Source organism: Rana temporaria, chromosome 12 (genome assembly GCF_905171775.1).
Source record: "Rana temporaria chromosome 12, aRanTem1.1, whole genome shotgun sequence".
Classification (NCBI taxonomy): domain Eukaryota; kingdom Metazoa; phylum Chordata; class Amphibia; order Anura; family Ranidae; genus Rana; species Rana temporaria.
Window position 1 is genome coordinate 145822000 of NC_053500.1, and position 17225 is coordinate 145839224.

At 44.6% G+C, this 17225-nt stretch overlaps 1 protein-coding gene across 4 annotated transcripts in view; it reads right to left on the reverse strand.

The window, feature by feature from the left end:
• The window catches only part of NTN1 (netrin 1), a 133274-nt gene that overhangs the window by 48937 nt on the left and 67112 nt on the right, over positions 1–17225 (reverse strand). For all 4 annotated transcript variants that reach the window (XM_040331120.1, XM_040331119.1, XM_040331121.1 and 1 more), the window contains exon 3: positions 8336–8524. In XM_040331120.1, the coding sequence (XP_040187054.1) occupies positions 8336–8524 (189 nt within the window). The remainder of the gene's footprint in view (positions 1–8335; positions 8525–17225) is intronic.

The window sequence follows — 17225 nt, forward strand, 5'->3', positions numbered from 1 at the left end:
GCCTTAGCAAGGACAAGATGGAGGCAGTCAGGCCAACTGCTACACTAAAGCCTGCACCGCAAAGCTTAAAAAAATAAATAAAAAAAGAGCCTTACTGAGAACAAGATGGAGGCAGTCGGCATAATTGATAAGCTCTACTGAGGACAAGATGGAAGCATTCAGGTTAACTGCTAGACAAGAAGCCTAATTGAAGACAGGAGAGAGGATTAGGCACACTGTTGCTCAAGCAACTTCAGAAAGGCTGGTGTATGGTGTAAAAATGCCCCCCTCTAAGGACAAGATGGAATTAGTTAGGCTAGCTGCTGAACAAGAAACCTCATGAAGAACAGGACGGAGGCAGTTGCTGAGGACAAATTGGAAGCAAACATCGCTAACTGGTGTACATGAAGTGTTCCCCAGGGACAAGATGGAAGCACTCAGGCTAACCCCCTGTTATCCAGATGTCTGTTTGAGGTCTGTAAACCACCGACCTCCTACAGAAAAGTTTGTTTTAACCTTATGAAGCAAGAAAGATGCAGCAGGTGGGGAAGGAGTGAAAGCTGGACTTCTCATATATCCCAGTACAAGGCTTCTGCCATACAGGAGGATCACCTCCCCCCTTTGTATTTAACATTTTAATATAAAAAAGCCAGATCTATGCTTTATAATTCTCCTTTTATTGAATGGTAGAGAGCCTGGATGTTTTGCAGTAATAATCGGGCCCACCCTGTGATTGCAGGCCTCTTCAGGAAGGAATTTGGTGTCAGAGAGAGTTTAGGTGACGGATTTCATTACAGTATTGTCTCTGTGCCTGAAACACAATATGGTGGAAGCGGAGGTTAATCCGTTGGACGGAATAATGTTATTAAATAATGTTTTTATGGGAAGATAAAGCCGCCTCGGTTCCTTGTAGATGAGGCAAGGACAACACCCTCGTGTCTTTCTGGAAAAATAAAGTGGTTGCTCTGGTCCGCAAAGGCACCAAACCCTGCCAGTCCTGATCCTTACTAACAAATCTTAACCCAGAAATCTTTGAGGGTCAAGCAGCCATTATATGACACAATAGTATTGTTATCTTTTGCAACAATATAGGGAAGATGTAGAAGTTGGAAGAGATAGACCAGCCGCCGCACACCTCGCCCAGCCCGAGTGGTTAGCAGCCTCAGCTCGATTCATCCAAGCCATGTCCCCAGGGGCGAAACATGTTGGGGGCATGGCCTGGACGAATCCAGCTGAGGCTGCTTTTACCTGCTAAGCAGGGCAAGTTGTGCGGCGGCGGGGATATCTCTTCCTACTTCCACAGCGTGCTTTGGGTCTGGACCATTGGTCTCTAAACTGCAGCCCGAGGGCCAGATCCAGCCCTTTGCTTGCTTTTATCTGGCTCTTGGGGCACTATTTTGTTCACCGACACCAATGAAAGGTATAGCTCCTCCAAATGACACCAACAATAGGGTCCAATGTGAAAGATGGGGCACAATTCCACTCAATGAAACCAATCATGGGGCCACAGTTTCTCCCAATGACACCAATTATGGGGCACAATTCCTCCCACTGACATGATGGGGCACAAATCCTACCTATGACATCAATGATGGAGCACAATTCCTCCAAATGACACCAATGATGAGGCACAATCCCTCCTACTGACACTTACAATGGGGCCCAATGATGGGGCACAATTCCTACCTATGACATCAATGATGGAGCACAATTCCTCCCAATGGCACCAATGATGGGGCACAATTCCTCCCACCGACACTGAGGATGGAGGATTGTTTACTCCCAATTCTGGGACATTTTGTACTCCTGAGGGCCACAGTCCGCCACCCTAATGTCTGAAGGACAGTAAACTGGCCCTTTGTTTAGAGAGTTTGGAGACCCTTGGTCTGGACAAACTCAGCCTGCACCCTCACTAGTCAGCGACATCCAGCTCATCGGAACTTGTTAGCCTCAGCAGAGGCCACAAAGAATTTATCGTTGGTCACAATATTAAGATGATACTTCAGGAAACTTCTAAAGAGAGCATAGTGAAAACATTGTGCGTGAAGCATAGATTTACCACGACCGTCCTCTTGGCAGGGCCAGGTAACCGGCGTCCAAATCACGCCGTTTCATTTATACGGCACCACCTCCCCCAGACCTGCTTTTTTCTTCTCTGTTCTGGGTGTCATGGAAGGTTTTTAGGAATCAATTTAAGAATATGATGATTACTTTGGATTTTCAGGAGACGGAATTACGGACCACACTCTTGTATCTGTAGGCCACTGAGGAGATCATCTTCCCGTTGGCTTCCCGTTGGCTTATTAGGCCAAACTGCGGCAATTTGTATTAAAATGCAGGAAAATCAGAAACACATTCTGTATCTAGGTCTGTAGGGGTAAGTGACATGAAAAAACGACCTGAAACATTTTTAGGAGGTTCATACTCTCTGAGCCGCCTTTCTTAATTTTTGACACAGAGGGACCCTTGAAATAACATTTCGGTCTCGTGGAACCCCTACTAAAAATTACTATATATACACACAACACATGATACATTAGTGTGATGGTCAGTGGGAACAATGCTCCTTACACTTGTGGTCATTGAGAAGAATTACCCCCTTACAGACAGCTAAAAAGATCAATGGTGTCATTGGAAACTTATCTGAGGCAGCAATTGATCATTGCTCGAGGAACGCCTAGCAACCTCTGGAGAAAGCTCGGGAACAACTGCAACAGTCTATAAGCCTATAGTAAATCCACCTCTCTGATGGCAAGATCAAGGGCTCTGAGGAACTTTTATTTTTATTTATTTCTGTACCAACATTCGAATGAAATTCTACAGCTGTACGGCCATCTTTTTACAGTTCTGACAGCTGAAACCCACATGAGATATTCGCAGTTCTGACCGGCCCACTATCTGCGTCAATTTCTGATTTCTTAATTATTAGGAGATCTCATGAGCATTCTCTTGTACATTCTGTGGTCAGGGCCATCTTAATGCAGGGGCACTCCTGGGCACTGCCCAGGGGCCCCCAGGTACATGGGGGGGGCACAATAATCTTGCATTACATCATGCTTGCCAACTGTCCCGGATTTGCTGGGACAGTCACGCTTTTTACTAAACTGTCCCGATATGGTCGTGTCCCAGAACCTATACTGTGCCCTCCTAATCTCAGTATTGTGCCCTCCTCCCCCTGTACTGTGCCCTTCTGCATTCCCCCCTGTACTGTGCCCTTCTGCATTCCCCCCTGTATTGTGCCCTTTTGCATTCCCCCCTGTACTGTGCCCTTCTGCATCCCCCCTCCTGTACTGTGCCCTTCTGCATTCCCCCCTGTACTGTGCCCTTCTGTATTCCCCCTGTACTGTGCCCTTCAGTATTCCCCCTCCTGTACTGTGCCCTTCTGCATCCCCCCCCTGTACTGTGCCCTCCTGTATTCCTCCTGTACTGTGCCCTTCTGTATTCCACCTCCTGTACTGTGCCCTTCTGTATTCCCCCTGCACTGTGCCGTTCTGCATTCCCCCTGCACTGTGCCGTTCTGCATTCCCCCTGTACTGTGCCGTTCTGCATTGCCCCTGTAAGGTGCCCTTCTGCATTCACCCATGTACTGTGCCCTTCTGCATTCCCCCCTGTACTGTGCCCTTCTGCATTCCCCCCTGTACTGTGCCCTTCAGCATTCCCCCATGCACTGTGCCCTTCAGCATCCCCCCTGCACTGTGCCATTCTGCATCCCCCCTCCTGTACTGTGCCCTTCTGCATTCCCCCCTGTACTGTGCCCTTTTGCATCCCCCCTGTACTGTGCCCTTCTTCATTCCCTCTTGTACTGTGCCCTTCTGTATTCCCCCTGTACTGTGCCCTTCAGTATTCCCCCTCCTGTACTGTGCCCTTCTGCATCCCCCCCCTGTACTGTGCCCTCCTGTATTCCTCCTGTACTGTGCCCTTCTGTATTCCACCTCCTGTACTGTGCCCTTCTACATTCCCCCCTGTACTGTGCCCTTCTGTATTCCCCCTGCACTGTGCCGTTCTGCATTCCCCCTGCACTGTGCCGTTCTGCATTCCCCCTGTACTGTGCTGTTCTGCATTGCCCCTGTAAGGTGCCCTTCTGCATTCACCCATGTACTGTGCCCTTCTGCATTCCCCCCTGTACTGTGCCCTTCTGCATTCCCCCCTGTACTGTGCCCTTCAGCATTCCCCCATGCACTGTGCCCTTCAGCATCCCCCCTGCACTGTGCCATTCTGCATTCCCCCTTGTTCTGTGCCCTTCTGCATTCCCCCCTGTACTGTGCCCTTCTACATTCCCCCTTGTAGTGTGCCCTTCTGCATTCCCCCCTCCCTGTACTGTGCCCTTCTGCATCCCCCCTGTACTGTGCCCTTCTACATTCCCCCCTTGTACTGTACCCTCCTGCATTCCCCCTATGCTGTGCCCTTTGTGTTGACTAGTCTGATTTATGGAATATTTTCCTTTTGTAAAATAGATTTTATTGAAAGTACTAATGAATATGAATGTTTAATTCCATCAACTATTTTATACTTTATTTCTTGTAAGGAGGTGTGTAAATGCAAGATAGTAGGGGCCCCAGCACATTACTTTGCTCAGGGGCCCATGATGCTATTAAGACGGCCCTGTCTGTGGTATGCCGGTCTCTCTGCTCACCGCATACCCCAACACAATAGTCATTTTACCGGCAGAACCACGCTGACGTCTGTGCGATGGTGGGAACCGGCTAACCTCGGGCCGCCAACACCTGCAGACACACACACACACTCACGTGCCCTCGCCGTCGCTCTCTGATGTTTGCAGGTAGATTAACCTGCCCCCTCCTCCCCACCCCTCTTTCCTCAATGGGATTCTCTCCCCAATGTCTGGGGCCATTCGTCAAAGCTTGCATCCTTTGTAGCCGACTCTCACCCCCCCCCCCCCCCCCCCCCCCCCCCCACCACTCTTCCATTCTCTGCTTAACCTGTTCAATGCAAGGCACTGTCCAATGGTATGCACACCTGTGCCGGTCTGGATGAAGAGGGGGGGGGTGTACATATGGGAAACATTGACCTCCTTCTCTGCCACTGGAATTTAACAGTTTGCCTGCCAGCAGTGCAGGAGGTTTACAGCCGCCCGATAGAGAGGATGTCTTTATAATAAGAGGAGAGGGCGGCCAGGTGCACGCCGCGACGTTCCACGCCCTTCTACGCCAGGCAGCGGAATCTGGAATTTCTAGGAACATTGGGGTTGATTTACCAAAGGATTAAAGCGAGTTCACTCTTTGAAAAGAATACCCAAATTATGTGCAAGATAAAAAAAAAAAAACATTTTTAGCTCACACATGATTGGAGGATTGAGATCCACGCACCTCATTCACTAAGCGAAGCGAACGTTTATTCTGCATCAAGAAAATTCACTTCAACTATTTAGTCGTGTGCGAGCGACAATCTTTTTTATAACATTTTTTTCCTCTGTGTTTAGTTTTTATTATTATTATTCAGGATTTATATAGCGCCAACAGTTTGCGCAGCGCTTAACAAAATGTTTTAAATGGATCTTAATTTATTAAATGTATTATTATTACTATTATTACTTATTTTTAGATTTGCACCAAAAAGTTTTGATTTCCTTTAAAGTTAATCCATATATATATATATATATATATATATATATATATATATATATATTCTCACTTTTTTTTTTTAAAGTGAGAATATATTATTATTATTATTCAGTTACCATACAATTCAATACAGGAGGGATTTTATTTTTCCTCTGTGTTCAGTTTGTATTATTATTATTATACAGTTAAGTTAATATATATATATTCTCACTTTTTTTTAAAGTGAGAGTGAGAATATATTATTTATATTATTATTATTATTATTATTATTATTCAGGATTAACAAAATATTTTAAATGTATTATTATTACTTATTTTTAAATCTGCACCAAAAAAGTTTTGATTTCCTTTAAAGTTTATCCATAATATATATATATATATATATATATATATATATATATATATATATATATATATATATATATATATATATATATATATATATATATATATATAATATATTCTCACTTTTTTTTTTTAAGTGAGAGTGAGAATATATTATTAGAATTTTTATTATTCAGGATTTATATAGCGCCAACAGTTTGTGCAGCGCTTAACAACATGTTTTAAATGTATTTAAATTTATTAAATGTATTATTACTTATTTTTAAATCTGCACCAAAAAGTTTTTATTTTCTCTTAAAGTTAATAATCCACATATATATATATTCTCACTTTTTTTTTCTTTAAGTGAGAGTGAGAATATATTATTAATATTATTATTATTATTATTATTCAGGATTAACAAAATGTTTTAAATTAATTTAAATTGATTAAATGTATTATTACTTATTTTTAAATCTGCACCTACAAAAAAGTTTTGATTTCCTTTAAAGTTTATCTATATATGTATATATATATATATATATATATATATATATATTCTCACTTTTCTTTTTGTAGTGAGAATGAGAATATATTATTATTATTAGAATTTTTATTATTCAGGATATATATAGCGCCAACAGTTTGTGCAGCGCTTAACAAAATATTTTAAATGTATTATTACTTATTTTAAAATCTGCACCAAAAAGTTTTTATTTTCTCTTAATGTTAATCCATATATATAATATGGATAAACTTTAAATGAAATCAAAACTTTTTGGTGCAGATTTAAAAATAAGTAATAATAATAATACATTTAATAAATTTAAATTAATTTAAAACATTTTGTTAATCCTGAATAATAATAATAATAATAATATTATATTCTCACTTTAAAAAAAAGTGAGAATATATATATATTAACTTAACTGTATAATAATAATAAAAAATGAACACAGAGGAAAAATAAAATCCCTCCTGTATTGAATTGTATGGTAACTGTACTGTTTTTTTTTAAAAAAAAGTGAGAATATATAAATATATTCTCATTTTTTTTTTTTAAAGTGAGAGTGAGAATATATTATTATTTTTTATTATTATTATACAGGATTTATAAAGCGCCAACAGTTTGCGTAGCGCTTTACAACATGGGGGCAGACAGTACAGTTACAATACAATTGAATACAGGAGGATTGTTGGAAGACGGAGAGAGGGGGGCGAGAGAACTTTAGAATCGAAGACATTTTTGCAGATTTTGGAGGATTTTTAAAATATTTTATCATCTGCATGTTTGTGAATGGTATGGTCTTTTTTACATACAAAATTCAATAAAAAAATATTTTTTAAAATATATATACATTCTCACAACATATACTAAGTACCTGCTTAGGCGTGCTGTACGGTGTTTGTGCCCCTGCCTGTCTCTGTGGGGTGATGTCAGACTGATTGAAAAGAACAGGCTAATGGGTCTTATTTAAAAAATGTAACATATTGCAGCTTAACAATTATTAGATGTGGCAGCTGCATTTGTCCCCCCCCCCCTCTCTCTGTTTTAACCTGGTTTTCTGGCCAGCAGGACCACTGATGGAGGGGGCACCAGTCCTCCTGTAGGGGGCCCTGGCACACAGTGGGGCCCGAACAGCAGAGGGAATCGATGTGGTCGGGCAGAGGGGCAATTACAGAAGGATGCCTGGTGGATCAGGAGCAGACAGAACAGAGAGGGGGATTGGTGCAGGAGAAGCAATTACAGGAACAATGCTCTGTGTCTGTGTCTCTCCCTGCAGCAGCTGAAAGACCTCTCCCTCCTGCCAGATTTCAGCTGCTGCAGGGAGAGACACAGACACAGGGCATTGTTCTGGTAATTTATTCCCCTGCGCCGATCCTCCCCTCTGTTTTGGCTGCTTCTGATCCACCCTGTCACTGTGAAGCCCCAGTTTATATCCCCCCCTGCCAGCTTCCAGCTGCTGCAGAGAGAAGCGCATACACAAGGCATCATTCTTGTAATTGCTTCTCCTGCGTCGCTCCCCCCCCTTTTTTTTTAACAAGAGAGCCCCCCTCTCTGTTTTGCCTGCACCTGATCCACCCTATCACTGTGAACCCCCCCTCCCCAGGCAGCGCTTGATGGCAGGATCACCAGATGAAAATAGAAGAAAAAAGGAAAACAAACGCAGCCATTACATTTTAGAATTAGTGAGCTGCAATATAATCAGTGTTTGCTTTTGGGTTTTATACCGCTTTAAAATGATCTCCAACACACAAGAAGATCGGTGATGAATCCCCCCCCCCCCCCACAATTTTCAGAAGCTTTGCTGAAACTTAGAAAAGAACAATAAAGCTACAGACAAAAAAAAATGAACTGACTTCAGTTCTACAGAATGTGGATGTCCAGACCACACTGCGTTCCCCATAGAGGGGTTCATCCCCCCCCCCCCAGGCCCAGCGCTCCTCACCTTTGCAGGCCTTCCTGTGGGTGATGGGCTTAGTCATATCCCGGTAGTATCCCTCCTTGCAGTAGTGGCAGTGGCGGCCGGCGGTGTTATGGCGGCAGTTCAGGCAGACCCCTCCGCTCCGGCGGCCAGACAGCTTAAAGAGCTCCATGTTGAAGCGACAGCGGCGGGCATGCAGGTTACAGTTGCAGGCTGCAGAAGGACAGAAAGAAGCAGGTTAGCTCAAGAGCTTGCAATCCATTCAGTGACTGATACAAGAAACTCAACACTGGAGGAATACAGGAGGAACACACTAACCAGAGGGACTGGGGATCATTCAGTCATTCATGATGTTCCTTACATTGGTGATCAATCTGTGAGGGCAACATTCTTCCCACTGATCACCAATGTAAGGGACATTCTTCTCACTGATCACCAATGTAAGGAACATTCTTCTCACTGATCACCAATGTAAGGGACATTCTTCTCACTGATCACCAATGTAAGGAACATTCTTCTCACTGATCACCAATGTAAGGGACATTCTTCTCACTGATCACCAATGTAAGGGACATTCTTCTCACTGATCACCAATGTAAGGAACATTCTTCTCACTGATCACCAATGTAAGGGACATTCTTCCCACTGATCACCAATGTAAGGAACATTCTTCTCACTGATCACCAATGTAAGGAACATTCTTCTCACTGATCACCAATGTAAGAGACATTCTTCTCACTGATCACCAATGTAAGGAACATTCTTCCCACTGATCACCAATGTAAGGGACATTCTTCTCACTGATCACCAATGTAAGGGACATTCTTCTCACTGATCACCAATGTAAGGGACATTCTTCTCACTGATCACCAATGTAAGGGACATTCTTCTCACTGATCACCAATGTAAGGAACATTCTTCCCACTGATCACCAATGTAAGGGACATCCTTCCCACTGATCACCAATGTAAGGGACATTCTTCCCACTGATCACCAATGTAAGGGACATTCTTCCCACTGATCACCAATGTAAGGGACATTCTTCCCACTGATCACCAATGTAAGGGACATTCTTCTCACTGATCACCAATGTAAGGGACATTCTTCTCACTGATCACCAATGTAAGGAACATTCTTCTCACTGATCACCAATGTAAGGGACATTCTTCTCACTGATCACCAATGTAAGGGACATTCTTCTCACTGATCACCAATGTAAGGGACATTCTTCCCACTGATCACCAATGTAAGGGACATTCTTCTCACTGATCACCAATGTAAGGGACATTCTTCTCACTGATCACCAATGTAAGGGACATTCTTCTCACTGATCACCAATGTAAGGGACATTCTTCCCACTGATCACCAATGTAAGGAACATTCTTCTTACTGATCACCAATGTAAGGAACATTCTTCTTACTGATCACCAATGTAAGGGACATTCTTCTCACTGATCACCAATGTAAGGGACATTCTTCTCACTGATCACCAATGTAAGGAACATTCTTCTCACTGATCACCAATGTAAGGAACATTCTTCTCACTGATCACCAATGTAAGGGACATTCTTCTCACTGATCACCAATGTAAGGGACATTCTTCTCACTGATCACCAATGTAAGGAGCATTCTTCTCACTGATCACCAATGTAAGGGACATTCTTCTCACTGATCACCAATGTAAGGGGCATTCTTCTCACTGATCACCAATGTAAGGGACATTCTTCTTACTGATCACCAATGTAAGGGACATTCTTCTCACTGATCACCAATGTAAGGGACATTCTTCTCACTGATCACCAATGTAAGGGACATTCTTCTCACTGATCACCAATGTAAGGGACATTCTTCCCACTGATCACCAATGTAAGGGACATTCTTCTCACTGATCACCAATGTAAGGGACATTCTTCCCACTGATCACCAATGTAAGGGACATTCTTCCCACTGATCACCAATGTAAGGGACATTCTTCCCACTGATCACCAATGTAAGGGACATTCTTCTCACTGATCACCAATGTAAGGGACATTCTTCTCACTGATCACCAATGTAAGGGACATTCTTCTCACTGATCACCAATGTAAGGAACATTCTTCCCACTGATCACCAATGTAAGGGACATTCTTCCCACCGATCACCAATGTAAGGATCATTCTTCTCACTGATCACCAATGTAAGGGACATTCTTCCCACCGATCACAAGGCTAATGTGCTGTGAGCTGTAGATATAGTAATTCTTAGCAGGGGTTCCCTGAGACATGAAAGTTATGTTGAGGGTTCCTTGGTGGTAAAAATCGCCATGAACAGTTAAAAATAAACTGAACATTTTTTTACAAGAGCATCAAACTGACTTCACGCAAGTGTGACTATTGAACTTCTCTTATCGTAAAGCTCAGTGACATATCTCACCAAGTCTGGCGGGGGGGGATGTGACTCAGATATCTGTCCCAGGAGTGCTGAACATTTTATCAGCCTCAAATCCCTGGACAATGACACTGACAAGTGTAGAAGCCTTACTGATGCGAAGTTCAATGGTTTAAAGATTTGTCTCTACAGCTCAAAAAAGGTTATTTTGTCCCGGTGTCACTGGTCTCTAGTGATTGGATAGGCTGTGTTCTCATGAATATGAAGGGTCTCGGTGATGTCACTGGTCTCTAGTGATTGGATAGGCTGTGTTCTCATGAATATGAAGGGTCTCTGTGATGTCACTGGTCTCTAGTGATTGGATAGGCTGTGTTCTCATGAATATGAAGGGTCTCGTGATGTCACTGGTCTCTAGTGATGGATAGGCTGTGTTCTCATGAATATGAAGGGTCTCGGTGATGTCACTGGTCTCTAGTGATTGGATAGGCTGTGTTCTCATGAATATGAAGGGTCTCTGTGATGTCACTGGTCTCTAGTGATTGGATAGGCTGTGTTCTCATGAATATGAAGGGTCTCGTGATGTCACTGGTCTCTAGTGATCGGATAGGCTGTGTTCTCATGAATATGAAGGGTCTCTGTGATGTCACTGGTCTCTAGTGATTGGATATACTGCGTTCTCATGAATATGAAGGGTCTCGGTGATGTCACTGGTCTCTAGTGATCGGATAGGCTGTGTTCTCATGAATATGAAGGGTCTCGGTGATGTCACTGGTCTCTAGTGATTGGATAGGCTGTGTTCTCATGAATATGAAGGGTCTCAGTGATGTCACCGGTCTCTAGTGATTGGATAGGCTGTGTTCTCATGAATATGAAGGGTCTCGGTGATGTCACCGGTCTCTAGTGATTGGATAGGCTGTGTTCTCATGAATATGAAGGGTCTCTGATGTCACTGGTCTCTAGTGATTGGATAGGCTGTGTTCTCATGAATATGAAGGGTCTCGGTGATGTCACTGGTCTCTAGTGATTGGATAGGCTGTGTTCTCATGAATATGAAGGGTCTCTGTGATGTCACTGGTCTCTAGTGATGGATAGGCTGTGTTCTCATGAATATGAAGGGTCTCTGTGATGTCACTGGTCTCTAGTGATTGGATATACTGCGTTCTCATGAATATCAAGGGTCTCGGTGATGTCACTGGTCTCTAGTGATTGGATAGGCTGTGTTCTCATGAATATGAAGGGTCTCTGTGATGTCACTGGTCTCTAGTGATGGATAGGCTGTGTTCTCATGAATATGAAGGGTCTCGGTGATGTCATTGGTCTCTAGTGATTGGATAGGCTGTGTTCTCATGAATATGAAGGGTCTCGGTGATGTCACTGGTCTCTAGTGATTGGATAGGCTGTGTTCTCATGAAGGGTCTCTGTGATGTCACTGGTCTCTAGTAATGGATAGGCTGTGTTCTCATGAATATGAAGGGTCTCGGTGATGTCACTGGTCTCTAGTGATTGGATAGGTTGTGTTCTCATGAATATGAAGGGTCTCGGTGATGTCACTGGTCTCTAGTGATTGGATAGGCTGTGTTCTCATGAATATGAAGGGTCTCGGTGATGTCACTGGTCTCTAGTGATGGATAGGCTGTGTTCTCATGAATATGAAGGGTCTCGTGATGTCACTGGTCTCTAGTGATTGGATAGGCTGTGTTCTCATGAATATGAAGGGTCTCGGTGATGTCACTGGTCTCTAGTAATGGATAGGCTGTGTTCCCATGAATATGAAGGGTCTCGGTGAGGTCACTGGTCTCTAGTGATTGGATAGGCTGTGTTCTCATGAATATGAAGGGTCTCGGTGATGTCACTGGTCTCTAGTAATGGATAGGCTGTGTTCCCATGAATATGAAGGGTCTCGGTGAGGTCACTGGTCTCTAGTGATTGGATAGGCTGTGTTCTCATGAATATGAAGGGTCTTGGTGATGTCACTGGTCTCTAGTAATGGATAGGCTGCGTTCTCATGAATATAAACCTACATTTTCAGTTACATAGATTTTATCTCAATGTGTATGTCCAGTATCGGCGCACAAAGTGCCAGCATGACATGGACCAATTTTGCCTCCATCCAACGAATGAGGAATGTTGACCTTTCATCTGTCGATACTCTGTACATGTTCTCATTCTGAAAAACCACTTTTGGAATCAAAGCAATGCACTAACAGGTAAGGCCATTGAAAGATTTGTTGTGAAAGTTCCGGTTTGATGCCTAAAGTCCTACAAACAATTTGTCAGGTCAGTGACTATGAAGGTCCAGCCTCAGGAATTCCTGCTATCAGACGCTGAGCTGCTGTCACAACACGCAGTCCTTCTCATGCTGTGATGGTTACACTTTGACAAGGTTAGAAAAGAGCTGTCGAAAACAGGAGGGGCGAAGAGACTTGGGGGGTGGGGGGGATGTGCTGGTGATGTGCCAAGTGACAGGTTGTCTCAATAAACACAAAGGGTGTTGGGAAGAGGGATGTTCCAGAAAAGATATTCTTGTAGGTGCCGTGGAATAGTTTAGGAGGACAAATTCTTTTGTGCTACATGCAAATATTAGGAGTCCTCTGCTCATACATTGGGCCTAACGCTCAGAAAACTTGCATTTTAGGAATCTTCTTTACTTCGTGATAAATCTTCTGTGGATCATAAAAAAATAAACAGTAATGCGAAAAAACAGAAGAACTCTTGTATGTGGATGGCTACTTTGGAATCCCACAGCAGCTGGTCGGATGACCAAAACCCTGGCAGCTTGGTCACCAGATATCAATTTTTTTTCTTTTTTGAAGCTTTGCGTTATACTGAAACACACTCACAACACCTACATCCGGTGCGTAAAAAAGTAAACACACAAAATTGAATCAACACAAAAAGTGCACAGGGTATACACATTGTCCTTCTCTGAAGAGAAAGGATGCTAGCCCTGATCCCCCGGGGCACAAGGCTCCTGACAGGGACTGAGGAGGTATTCATGGTCTACACAGCCGAAACCAGGTGGACCCCTTTCCTCGGGAGGCCTGCTGAAGCAAAGTCAACCCAAGTACTAAAAGAAACCCCCCTTGAAGGGAGATCCCATGGGAAAGGGAGAACCTGACCAAAAAGTCCTTCTCCGAAGAGAAAGGATGCTAGCCCTGATCCCCCGGTGCACAAGGCTTCTGACACGGACTGAGGTACTCATGGTCTACCCAGCCAAAAACAGATGGACCCCTTTCCTCGGGAAGCATGCTGAAGCAAAGTCAACCCAAGTACTAAAAGAAACCCCCCTTGAAGGGAGATCCCATGGGAAAGGAAGAACCTGAACAAAAAGTCCTCCTCCGAAGAGAAAGGATACTAGCCCTGATCCCTCGGTGCACAAGGCTCCCGACAGGGACTGAGGTACTCATGGTCTACCCAGCCGAATACAGATGGACCCCTTTCCTCGGGAGGCATGCTGAAGCAAAGTCAACCCAAGTACTAAAAGAAACCCCCCTTGAAGGGAGATCCCATGGGAAAGGGAGAACCTGATCAGAAGGCCTCCTCCAAAGATAAAGCATGCTAGACCTGACCCCCTCAGGGCACAAGTCTCCTGACAGGGACTGGGGTACTCATGGTCTACCCAGCCAAAACCAGATTGACCCCTTTCCTCGGGTGGCCTGCCGAAGCAAAGTCAACCCAAGTACGACAAGAAACTCCCCCTTGAAGGGAGACCCCATGGGAAAGGGAGAACCTGACCAAAAGGCCACGTGGCCCACCCCCTACCCACCGGAGACTTTCAGGGCAAGTCCGAGGACTTAAACCATACTAGTCGGGGGTGAGTAAAGTGATTATGTGCTGTGAAAATTATGCAAGTGATATACAACAAATAAAAAAAGGGAGGGGGAAGTGGATAAGTGCTTCAATAAGAGCTAGACAATGATGGGCCTTTTGGACCAGAATACAAAAATTGTAAGCACCACGAGAATTTACGGCCTCGCTGGACTGCCATTCCTGGAGCATGTACTCTACAGGCTTCTCTCAGCCCTGCTCCTGACCAGACCAGTGCAGCACCATCCCTACCGGGAAGGCATTAGAACTTGGGAAGCTTAGGGATAGCCTTGAAATTAACCTGGGACAAGCCTGGTGCACCAGGCCAGAATCAACCCAGGAGGAAAAAGGACCTCCTACCATTCCCACTTCATTACATCAGGCCAAATACTAGACAGTGCTCCCACTCGATATAGAGGGCAATCTGTTCTCGCTCTCGAAAACTGATAAGAACTATACTTGATCTTAGACAAAAGGCAGAGAAAGGGAAGAGAATGCAGATTGACTGACCCTCCCCTTCCACCAAGAAACGTTCATCTCTCTGGTATTTTTAACTTCCTGCCACCATTGGTGAGTTTAAAGGAACAAGGTGGGCAGGGGAGCAGAAAATGCTGTCTGGTGACAGGTCCACTTAGTAAGAAATTCCGTTTGTAAAGCTTTTCCTTTGTATAGATTTGTAATTCTATAGGCAAATCTTATACAAAATGTGTGTAAAATTCCAAAAATTAGTAAAATTTTGACATCAATATTCTGGTAAAATTGGGTTCTGGGAAGTTTGTTGCTGTGTTTTGACAAATATGACATCATGAAGCCTCGTGTTTTATTACATTATTCGGTTCCGGGGGAGCGCTTCGCTCTCTGAATGACGATTAAGCCCCATAAATACACCACAATGTATAAATGGCACCGATGATTTTTGCTCGGCTTGTTTTTTTTTTTCTGGGCAGAGAGACCGCACTTTGAATTTTTACGATGCCGTAAGGTCATTACAGGCACTTGGCCGAGGATGAAAGTGACTTACAGCAATCATTTTCCAACTGCATCACAAGAAGGTTGGAATGTAGAATTCCCTCCTAGGAAATAATCGGTTACTGTCATCGTTTCGCTGCCCTGAGAACGTTCTTTATACATGAACAACAGGAGGATCGATTCCCGGGCAGGTTTCTGGGCACCCCACAGATCCAAGCTGGTGGCATGGACGGAGACTCTCCTCCTAACAGCTTTATCTTCTGTCAAGGTAACGGCTCGTTTGGCGCACATGTATACTGTTAAAGCCCAACTGAACTTTTAATCAGCTAAATACATTCCAGATGTATCAAATCAAAAGATGTTCAACATCTTACCGTTTGTTTTCTTCAGACTGAGTGGAAAAGCCTGTGCCCTGCCAGAACACTGTAGAGACAGACACTATGGCCCAGATTCACAAAGCACTTACACTGGCGTATAACAAGTTACGCCGGCGTAAGCGCAAATGTGCGCCGTCGTATCTGTGCGCCAGACCCACAAACTAATATGCGCCTAAAAACAGGCTTACGCCGGCGTAGGGTGGGCGCACATTTAGGCTGGGTGCATGGTGCCGCTCCCATTGATTAGCCATTCAAACATGCAAATGAGGGAAATACGGCGATTCACGAACGTGCGTGTGCCCGGCGCAGGCTACGCGAGATGAACGTAAGTTGCACGTCCGGCGTAAAGTTATTCCCCATGAAGGAGGTGCAACCCAGCAACAGACATGCTCAGGTCTGCACCAGGGAACACAAGCCGGCGTATTGTGCGTTGGACGTGTGTCTGGCTGGGCGTACGTTATGTTCAAGACGTACGCAGTGATCCGGCGTAGCTTAGGCAGTTGTGCCGGCATGGTTATGAGCAGGCGCAGGGGGATGCGTCCACGTCACGGTGCATGCACAGTTCGTGATACGCATCTGTCTGGCGCTCGGGCCCATCATTTGCATGGGGTCACGCCCACTTCCACCTACGCCGGCATACGCCTTCGAAACCCACACCACGCTGGCGCAGCGTTGGGAGCACTGCCTTGCCGAATGCAATGCTTGCCTCTCTGCGCTGCGTTGGCGTAGCGTAAAGTGTTTGCTCTACGGCGGCGTAATGTGCGCCTTGCTCTCTGTGAATCTGGGCCTGTGGAATGTGTGGAAGCAGTGGTCTCTCTGCAACCAGCAAAGGCTATGCTCCCTGATGAGTAAAGAGCTCTAGATTCAGCTGGGAGTGTGCCAGAATCTTTGCAGAGATACTACCGTTTCCACACAAAGAAAATTCGGCCGGTTCAAGCAGGAACCAAACACATTTTAATCCATGTGGGGCCACTGCGGCTAAATCTACAGTTTGACTTCCGCTGCAGGCAATAGAATGGCAGAGAATGCATTTACCACTTACAGCTGAAAGACGGCTACGGCGCCAGCTTAAATTGCCGGGAGGGCGTACATTGACGTCCTCCCGCGCTGGCGTGCTCTGTGATTACTGAGTCCTTGAGACTTGGCTGGTCGCAGATCGGAGTAAAGGGCCGATACCGGGCCAATGACAGCTGATCACATGATGTAAACAGAAGCCAGTGATCGGTAGTTTTTTCCCCACATGGAGAAACAACAAGCCGATTACGGGCTTCTGTAAAAGGGACATCTGTCCCACACGGTGTTGCTAACCAGTGCCATCAACCAGTGCCCATCAGTACTGCTAACCAGAGCCCACCAGTGCCACCTTCTAGTGTCCATCAGTGCTGCCAATCGGT